The sequence below is a fragment of the Antechinus flavipes genome, chromosome 3 (assembly GCF_016432865.1).
Source record: "Antechinus flavipes isolate AdamAnt ecotype Samford, QLD, Australia chromosome 3, AdamAnt_v2, whole genome shotgun sequence".
In the NCBI taxonomy this organism is placed as follows: Eukaryota; Metazoa; Chordata; class Mammalia; order Dasyuromorphia; family Dasyuridae; genus Antechinus; species Antechinus flavipes.
The window spans coordinates 182,814,248-182,824,622 of NC_067400.1; the positions used below are offsets into that span (position 1 = coordinate 182,814,248).

Sequence of the window (10,375 nt, forward strand, 5' to 3'; positions counted from 1 at the left end):
GAACGACTTTAGTCTGGGAAACAATCACCACTCTTATTGATTTGGAAATTAGCCCCTAATTTCCTAATTTCCCCTAATTGGGGCTAGCTCCCTAGCCTCCAACCATAGAAGGCTAAATAAAAAAACAAGACTCTGTACCTCAAACTTTATCTTCCTATTCAGGAAAAGGTCTAATTTCTCAGTAAAAATAAACTCATTTTTGCCAAAAAATCTCGCTTACAGACTGGGACTGCGAATTCTTTTGCAAAACCTATGACAATGGCCTGGGGACCCCCATCACTTTTAGGGGTATCTCTCACCTTTCAACAGAAGGAAGGAAAGAAGGAAGGAAGGAAGGAGAACCAAATATGAAGAATTCAAAAAACATAATCATGAAATGTTAAGAGTTTGGAACAGAATATACACACTCACTACAACTATCCATCTATCTATCTATATATTGACAAAACTCCCATCCCATATCTATATAAGCACTTTTTCTTCAATTTTGGGAGCTTCCTAGAGCAGAACTTCATAAAAATTTTTCCCTTGTGATTCCATTTCCCTCAAGAAATTTTTATGCGACACGAAATATTTAAATATATAAAACTGGCATAAAGTCAAACATTTACTGATGATAAATCATAATTTCATGACCCCCACATTAAATTATAAGACCTTAAATGGGTCTTAATCCATTGGTTAAGAAATGGGGCCTATACTTGTAAAAAGTGAGCAGCAGAGTCAGAGAAGAGTGAAGGATTCAAGCATATCAGGTCTGAGATACAAAAATAAAAATATAAACATTCCTTGTCTTCCAAAGATTACATTTTATGGTGCAAAGAAATGTGTGTAGTGCAAGTTAAGGCCATGGAGGAGGGGATGGGAAAGAAGAGAGGAGAAATGGCTTTTTTTGTGGTTCTGTTATGTTTTATTTTTTGAGGGAAGACTGAGAACTGGATTATTTTGAAAGAAGTGCCTGGAGGAAGATTGGGAGGAATATAAGTAATGCCACAGATATTAACATACTTGACTGAAAGAAGGAAGGCAAAACTAACACAAGCAAACAAACACACCCACCCCTCTATCACAGTATCACACCCATGAAATTAACCCTGCCCTGATACAGAAATGAATTTATTCCACATCACTATCACTATGAAATCACAGTTTTTTGTTTGTTTGTTTGTATGGAGTGTAAATCTATGTACACTGAAGACAACTGAATCAGAATTCCTAACAATGATAATCAGTCACCATAAATCCCTGGGAATAATTTCCTAATATATATCACATTATACTTTTATTTTAGGTCACCAAGACTTGTTCCTAATTAAGCAAGACAAATATATTTAACCTGAATTTTTGGTGATGAGGAAATTTCATATGTGTTAATGGTAGTATGATTAGAAAACAGAAACAATCATTTGGTTTAGTATGCATTTTTTTTTTTTTTTTTTTTTTGCTGGATGGCACAAAAAATAATGACTTCGATGAATCTGTGAATACAATGATAAGTGTGGGTAACAATAATAGTAAATATATATATGTGTGTGTGTGTGTGTGTGTGTGTGTGTGTGTATATATATATATATATATATATATAATCCCAAGAACAACTGAAACTTTTATTTCATCTTTATATTGAAAAAGTGAGGTAGAAGAAGTGTTGGAAGATTAGCGACTTTTCAGAGAAGAGAGTTTCAGAAATTAAGATCATGGAATTAGCCCAAGTATAGTTAACATGGGAGTCTAAAGTATGACTGTTTATTGAGTAGCTAAGTAAAAATCACAGGGTTAAAGAGGTTGATGAATTAAGAGACTAGAGTGTTTCAGAGGTCATCATGGTATAATGAAATTCCCAAGTATGAGAACAGGATTTAGGGTAGAAAGGAAGATTGTGAACTATGTACTGATTTTCTTGTGCAAGGGAAAAGATGACCTAAAATTTGATAGATAACTTCCAACAGGATATGCAGAGTGGTGATATAGAAGGAGTGAACCTAAAAAGAGAACTCGCTGAGAAATGAAAGAAAAAGAGTGAAATGGAAGTGGCACTGAGAAACAAAGACTTTATCCATTGTCCTGACCAATGTGTTAGAGGGGCATGAAAAAAAAATCACTGGATAATAAAAACAATAGCCAGGTAGGCAATGTGTTCTAAGGGCATTAATGCTGGAAAAGAGTGCGAGAGGAAGAAATCCGGGATAAAAAGATGTTTATTAATGATAGAATGGGAATTCCAGAGAGTACAATGAAAGAGGATGGCATAGAAGTAATAAGAGGTGAAGGAGAGGTTTAGGGTAGAGCTGGATAGGGATGAAAAATTATGGAGTAGTAGGAGGAGGAAAAGGAAAATTTTCTCCATAGAAATAATGGTTTTTGAATCATAGGTTTATGATAGGAGAAAGAAATAAATTCATTTAACAATACATAATATATAAAAAGTCAATTACTTCTGAAAACCATTATAATTGGGGCTGGGAGAATGAATGATTCAGGATGTGGAATATGACCCTAGTTTTTGAGGATTTTTAAAAGGATAACCATATTCTCCCTTGAGATTGATGGGTTATAAGCATCATGAAATACCATAAAGACACTAGGCTTAGAATCAGAACACTGGAATTTGAATTCTGATTTTATATGTCATGTGTATATACCTTATCTAATTTTTAAATGTTTTTTCTCCTTATTCACTGCCCTTAACAGGGAAAAATCATAATCTTTGTAGAAAACTAGTCAAATAAAGCAGAAGCTAGAGGACCATTTGGATATATTATAAAAGAGTTTTTTATTTAGGGATGGATTGTATTATATGATAGGCAACATAATGAAATGGAAAGAGCTCTGGATTTGGAGTCAGAAGTCTGTAGTCAAATAAAGCAGAAGCTAGAGGACCATTTGGATATATTATAAAAGAGTTTTTTATTTAGGGATGGATTGTATTATATGATAGGCAACATAATGAAATGGAAAGAGCTCTGGATTTGGAGTCAGAAGTCTGAGATTAAACTGGATTAAATTTTAATTTATTTAGTTTTTGTAACCTTGATGTTATTTCATTTTTCTATACCTCAATTTTCTCATCTGTAAAATGCAGATATTGAACTACATAACCCCTAAGGTCTTTTATAGTTGTAAATTTCTCACCTTAAGATCTTTTGAACTGAAATTTCTTTAAGTTCAAATTCTGTGAAGCCATAGTAGGAAATTAATAAATGTTTGTTGAGTCACACTGAATATTCTTCTACAGTTTTTGCAGCATTTTCATATATACTTAATATTCCCTAATAAACTTAAATTTATATTAATCTATATAAAAGAATAAAAATACTTACCCTACTGCACAAGAGTACGTTCCTTCATCAGTCATTTTAATTGGCCAAAATTCTAGAGCATCATCATTAAAAATGATTCTGTCACTTGAGTTCACAGCCACTTTTCTGTTTTGTCCATAGCGTTTTGACCACCTGACAATATGGTTTCTTTGATAATGATGAGTAGAAAGGCAGCACCTCAAGTGATAAGGTTCACCTTCAAGTGCAGTGATATAACCCCGGAAAGTACAAAACTCTTTACAAGAAAAGTAGAGTTAAAGGGGAAATATGGTTAAAAAAGTAAAACACCATCTTTACAACAAAAAAACAAAAACAAATAGGTAGTAGAAAAATTACATTAGCTAAACATAGGAATTTTAGAAGAAAGGGATATTTCTAGAAGTGTGCAGAGATACTCCAGAGACTATTGGCTTTCCATAAATTCGAAGTTCTTCTGTCCCCTTCTCCCCAAATATTCTGATAAGCATCAAGGACAACCTTGAAAATAAGTCCCAAAAAAGGCAACGTAGAGCCAGACAGGTTTATTATATAAAATCATAAAATTATGAACTCCTTTAATGCAATCCTTTTTTTTATAGATGAGGAAACAGAGGTAAGAAGGTTAAATTTATGACAAAAGTCATAAATGGCTGAGTGAGGACTGGAACAAAGATGACAGGAACTCCTGCTTCCTTTGGAAAAGGGAAGAATCTTAGCACTGCAGAGGAGCATTCTCTCACTTTATTTTGCTGTTAAAGTAGGACAAGGGAAGCTCTAGTTACTGAATGTTTTCCCTAGTCATCATAATCCCAAACCAGCACAAAAAAAGGTGATTGTATATCTGTGTGAGTGTGTGATTGTATGTGTGTATGCATATGTGTGTTAGAAGGCATAGAGAATTGTGTAACTGAAAATTGTGTGTGAATTATCCTTCTAAACAAACCATTCCGTGACTTCTATCTATTCTCAATGATAACCAAGAGTTAATCATATGAAAATATATTCTTTATGTACTCTAATCACATCCTTAATCGGTTGTCACCTGTTTTTTCTAAGACTGCCATTTCCTCCCCAGAATACAACTTTTACCAGCTGGGGTTAAAAAACAAAGGCTCCCCCCAACACTGAAAATACAGGGTATTCTGAAAGTCTTGTGCAACTTTAAAATTAATATTCTACTAAGTCTTTTTGCTTTATCCTCTTTATCCTTGCCTCAACTGAAACTGCAAATTCTCTCAGATTAGTACTACAATATTCCTATCTTTGCTTTGAAAATTGATATTAACCTATTACCAAAAAGGGTAAAAATCTCTACTGTTCTGATTCAGACCTCAATATCTCAGCCTAATGTTTTCAAGAGATCATTCTATGCCTCTTGTAACCCCATCTGCCCTATTTATTCAAGGGTTTTTGACTAGCTTCCTAGATCCTAGATCCTGGAAAAGTCTTTATCAAAAAGGAGTTACAGAGAAAAATGGAAAAAGTAAAAACTGAGTAATTAGTAATAAGTTACAATAAACTAAGAAAAAATAAACTAAATTAAAATAAACTAAGTAATAAATTGCTTCCTTGTGATTAAGGAATGCCTGTCATCAAAGCATTAAGGCATTACCTAGCCATGTTGATTAATTACCAAGGAAAACAATGATCATAAATATTCATATCCAAAAAAGGGATAGTCTAATATTCATTATAATAAAAACATGACCACAATGACGCAAAATCACATCTTAATGTTATCATCAATTAAACTGCATGTAAAAGTCTTTTTATTCAATGATTCTGCAAAGAGACTTAAATAGGAAAGTAAATGCTTAAATTATCCAGGATGCAGAATAAAGAAAAACTTAAAAATGAATTATAATCTCCATAGAGGGAGTTCATTAAACACATACATAATAAAATAAGCACTTACCTGGTGAGCTTTGTACCACAAATATCAAAAATAACATGACCAGGACTCTCAATGACATTTTGGAGGTTCAAGATTCTTCTACAAAGGCAAAATAAAAGTGGCTCAACTAATATGCTCAGACACATATCATCCTATCATCCTTACCCTGAGGACACATTAAAAAAAATATGTTGACTCTGTTTAGTTGTGTCTGTGTCTTTGTGACCCCATTGGGGTTTTCTTGCAATAGAAGAGTGTATTCCTTCTCCAGCTCACTTTACAGATGAAAGAAAACTGAGGCAAATAGAAATTAAATGCTTTGCCCAGCATCATACAGGGTATTCAATCTCGTAGTCTTTTCTATGATTGGTATTCTTCTCTTTATACTGATGAGGTTAGTGGCAATCAGAGAGTTGTTAAAATTCTCTTATGATTGGCACACAGGTTCTTCATGAAACCCGAATTATTAATTGGCAAAAATGAAACTTTATTGTTGAATAGGAAGCCAGTTCTGCTAAGAGACTGATTTCTTTAGAGGTAAAGTCTTATTAGGGAAATGGAGGTTGACACTGAGAAGAGAATGTCTTCTTAGCGGTCAGGGTCCTAGCAAGCTGCTCTGGACCTTCTGCAGAGACACGAGTTTAAGGAAACCTGTTATATGGGTAGCTCTTGGTGGGGGGCAGGGACAGCCTGAGATGATCAGATCAGGATTTCTCACTTGAATGAGAATTTAGAATTTAAAAAGATCAATGGGAGTTGGTTTGCCCTTGAATAGTATTGCTTCTCTCATTGTGGGAGGATGGACCCTCTCTCTAGACTCCTTGGAGCCTCTCAGATCAAAGAGGGGACACAAATTCAGAGTGATCCCAGTCAGTAAAGGGAATAGTTTCCCTCCCCCTTCAATACCTCCATCTCCTGGCTTCCTTCAAGACTAAATTTCAACTCCATCTCCCCACCAGACTCCAGAGAATCTATGAGAGCATATCTCCCTGGCTGGGCCTTTTCTAAGGCAAATCACCCCAATGATAAAAACCCTTTTCAGGAAATTCCAAATTCCAGAAACCTTCAAAAAGTGATTTCCATTCAATTGGAGCTCTAGGCCTGGGGACTTTCGCTTTCTTTTCAACCTGAAACCTGAGCCTCAGATTTTCTATAAAGAATATTTTTAAACTCATTTCTTTGTAGAATGTCCAAAGTAGCATGTTTTGCCTTTTTGGCACAGCTGCCAGGGCTCCTGCCCGCTGAGAAGACATTCTCTTTTCAGTGCCAGCCTACATTTCCCTAATAGAACCTTGCCGCCTAAGAAGTCAGTTTTTCTAGCAAAGCTGACTTCTCATCCAACAATAAACTTGCATTTTTTGCCATTTAAAACTCTTCAGGTTTGTGAATTCTTTCACGAAGGACCTGCGCCCACTAAAAGAGGATTTCCACAACTCTCTGACTGCCACTAGAACCCCATCAGTATCATACTCCTACAATCTCTAGAAGTAAAAGGCTTGAAAAGGGAAAGAAAGATTCTACCATACTTAACAGAAAAGGGCACGTATATTTCTCAGATTCCTGCCTTTAGCTAGTAACCAACTGAAAAGTGAAAACATTCAGTCTCTTAAATTATTTAATGTCACAGGAACATATCTACACATATTAAACTTTTAAAATATGTTCCGTGACTAAAAAACTACTAACAAAAACAAGCCTTGGATCCTATCATATTTATTTCCTCATTAACACCAATATTAAATATTTTCTCTTTTCATTTCAGCAAATCAATAGTAATTGAAAGCACACACATTTGCTTTTGGTTTTCACTCTGGATTTACCTTTATCCCCAAAGCTGGGAGGAGAATTAGAATTTGGGGAGGATTAAGGAAGAGAAGCAAAAGATAACTGAAGTGACAAGTGAAGAGGAGTAAAGTCACCTGAATCTTTAACCAAAAGGTAAGGCAATGTTAATAATAATGACGCACATCCAGAGGACACCTAAAGGTTTAAAAGCATTTTCCATACAATCATAAAAATTTCTATTTATAGTTGGAATAAATAAAAGAGAGAGAGACCCTTACAAATTAAAATTTTCATTTCATTTTAGAGGTGATAGACTTACAATAGTCACATATACCAGCACAAATGACTTAAGATTTGGACATCAATCTCTATCCCCTTCTCTCCCTCCCTATACAGTTCAATACATTGCATTACACTGTGATGTACTTCTTGAGGATTCCACAACTAATAACTTTCCTGGGCCTGAATTCCAACTGATCCTGATTCTATCCAATAATCTATTTATCAATTGCAACTGAAGGAAAGTCTAGCTTTAATCTCAATGTACACTGCCTCACATCAAGGAACTTTACTAGAGAGTGGGAAAGACAACGGAGGACAAGGAGAGATTTCTCATCTGGTAACCAATTTCTTTGAAGAAATGACTATTCCTTGGTGAATAGAATGAGCAGGTAAAATGTCATTTTCCCCACGCTGCTGCTTTTTAAGTGTAGAGTACCCACCAGGTTCCCAGCACAAAGTTGCATTAAAAATCAGTCTCACACTCTCCCCCCCCCACCAAAAAGAGGGGTGGTAAAATAATAGTAATCTTTTTCTTACCTTGAATCATGTGTCTCGAAAGGCTGAAGTTAGGGATGGGAAGGGGGAAGGAGGAGTGTGAGGAGATGACCCCAGATGCTTTAGCAAAGAGGAAAGGTTTGGAAGGGAAAAAAAGTTGAAAAAGTGATTTGAAACTGTACGATCTAGGGGAGAGGGGAGGCTGATAAAAGATTCAGGTAAAACAGGAAAAAAGGAAAGAAAGAAGTCGATAACTTTTCACTGCACACTACAGTGAAAAGTTTAGTTGGGCTGCAAGTTCGGAACCCCAGGGAATAAAAGGGTGGAACACAGACTGAGAGGAGCTGCCAGAAAGACCTTTCTCCTGAGCTGGGAGAAGAGATGGGCTGTGCTGCGCACTGAATCTAGCCTTCCCTTTCTTTCTTTGCCTAGGCACAAATGAGCAGCTCTAACTAGACAGCTCTTGCCACAGTCCTAAGGTATCAAATTTCCTGCCCCCGTTTGCCGACAACGAGGCTCCGGTCTAGAAAAGTCGTCCCAGCCCAGATGGCTTCCCTGATAGTCCCCGCCCAGCGGGGGCTGCGGTGTGCCTCAGGATGCTCTGCATTTGCTTGACAAGTGTCCCCACTTCTCCCCACCTTTACTTCAAAAGAATGGATGGGCTAGGGTGGCGTTTAAGAATCTCTTACTGCTCAAAATCTTCACTTCTTTAAGAGATTCTTAAGCACCATTTTTTTTTTTTAAATCTTGGTTTGGTTTCATTATATTTGTTTTGCTTTTGTTTTAAAAGGAAACAGAGTTTTTATTGCAAAACTTAATTGTGAAAGTGAGTGGAAAAGAGCAGAGGAAGGCGCTTTACAGTTCAAAAGAAGTGGGGCAGACTCTTAAAAATACTGCTGCAGTATTTGTAGAAAGAGCCCTTCTTTCAGGATGAGATTGGGTTTCTGGCTTTGGTTCAGCCTAAACTGGTTTTCAGAACCCAATGGTTTGGGTCATAATTTTACACGCTGCCTTCCAAACACACCTTTACTTTTTTCTTTTTTGGGTGACGTAAGAAACAGAACATCTTACCAAGAACTGCACTGACTCAATGATGAATGCAGGAAAGATTTATTTTATATTCTTGCAAGAATGGGTGGCTACCGTGAAACCTTAGAAACTCCAAAGACATCATTTTATTACCCATCCCTAAAGCACAAGTCCCTCCCCTGATTTCCCTTTAATTGGATTTTAGAGAAGTTATACAACAAGAACCTACCTCTCATTACATAGCCAGTCCCTAGGAGCTTCCATTCTAGAAGGGATTCTTTTCAAATCTCAGGTCACCACTCTGATTACAAAAGTCAGTTCCTGTCCCCTAACAGCTTACATTCTTTTGGGGAAGATAAACTCCACCTTGATTCCTTGTGGGTTTCACTTTTCTAATTTGTTTCATTTCTCCAATTTAATTTTCATAACTGTGGAAACCCAAAATGTTCATCCATTTCTCATAGTTTTTTATAGAGCCTCTAACCTTGGTCAGAGCAAATAGTCATAGGAATTCAGAAATTGAAATACAGGCTGAGTTTTGCAGCCAGCTCAGCCTTGGTGTCCTGAGTAAAAAAGAGATCTTTGAAAATGACCATTGAGACGCCAGGCCCATGTGAGGACTCACAAGGCATTCACACAACATTTGGACAAGAACTTAATGGGATCAATAGGATGTAAGAACTGAACTAAGTTATGAGCTTTATTCCCATTCAAAGACTGAGATGATATAGGGGCAATTATGCTTCTTCACTATTTGGGGAAATGTTTTTATTTTGTTCATGCCATAAATAAATATTCCATTGCAAAAGCTACATGAAGTGAGCTGATTAAATAAAAAAGGAATACTAGTCAAAGGCCCCTAAAATGGAGGGATATAGTCATGGTACATGAATGTTATGAAATATTATTGTTCTATAAGAAACGATTAGCAGGATGATTTCAGAAAGGGCTGGAGAGACATATGAATTGATGCTAAGTGAAGCGAGTAGAACCAAAGGAACATTGTATACAGCAACAAGAAGATTATACATTGATCAATTCTGATGGACGGGGCTCCTTTCAACAGCAAAGTGATTCAGGTCAGTTCCAATGGATTTGTGATGCTGAATGGCATTGTAATGCCAGAGAAACTGAGGCAAGATAGAGATTAGAGAGTTTTGAGTATTTTATTTGAAAGGGAGAGATTTACTGGGACCAAATGGATTCATGGTTTGGTCCCAGGGCTGAATGAGACTATTGTCTCCAAGACTCCAACAGCGAATGATACAAGATTCTTTTATAGGGTAACAAGAACAATGACATAATGGGGGAAGTACCTGAGATGGGGATGACCTAATGGGGGAGGTACCTGGATTGGGATGACAATAATAGGGGAGGAATCTAGGATGACATAATGGAGGAAGATAGTGGAGAGGCTCCTGATATTCTTCTAATAATGTCTAAAATGGTTAAAGACCTTTATTCTATCAAACATTAACAGAGAATGATTATAGCTTGGTCTTGGGGCAGAGTAACTGAGGTAGGACAATTAGGGAAACTGGGTTAGGACATTATTAAAAGGGAACTGTGGCACAACAACATCTGCACCCAG

General features: G+C 36.4%; 1 protein-coding gene across 1 annotated transcript in view; it reads right to left on the minus strand.

The window, feature by feature from the left end:
- The window catches only part of IL18R1 (interleukin 18 receptor 1), a 42,082-nt gene extending 33,827 nt beyond the window's left edge, over positions 1-8,255 (minus strand). Inside the window, exons 1-3 of the mRNA XM_051984328.1 lie at positions 7,798-8,255; positions 5,215-5,292; positions 3,321-3,555 (exon numbers count right to left, since the gene is read on the minus strand). Coding sequence (XP_051840288.1) covers positions 3,321-3,555; positions 5,215-5,272 — 293 coding nt within the window. The 5' untranslated portion in view covers positions 5,273-5,292; positions 7,798-8,255. The remainder of the gene's footprint in view (positions 1-3,320; positions 3,556-5,214; positions 5,293-7,797) is intronic.
- Between the last annotated feature and the right edge of the window lie 2,120 nt (positions 8,256-10,375).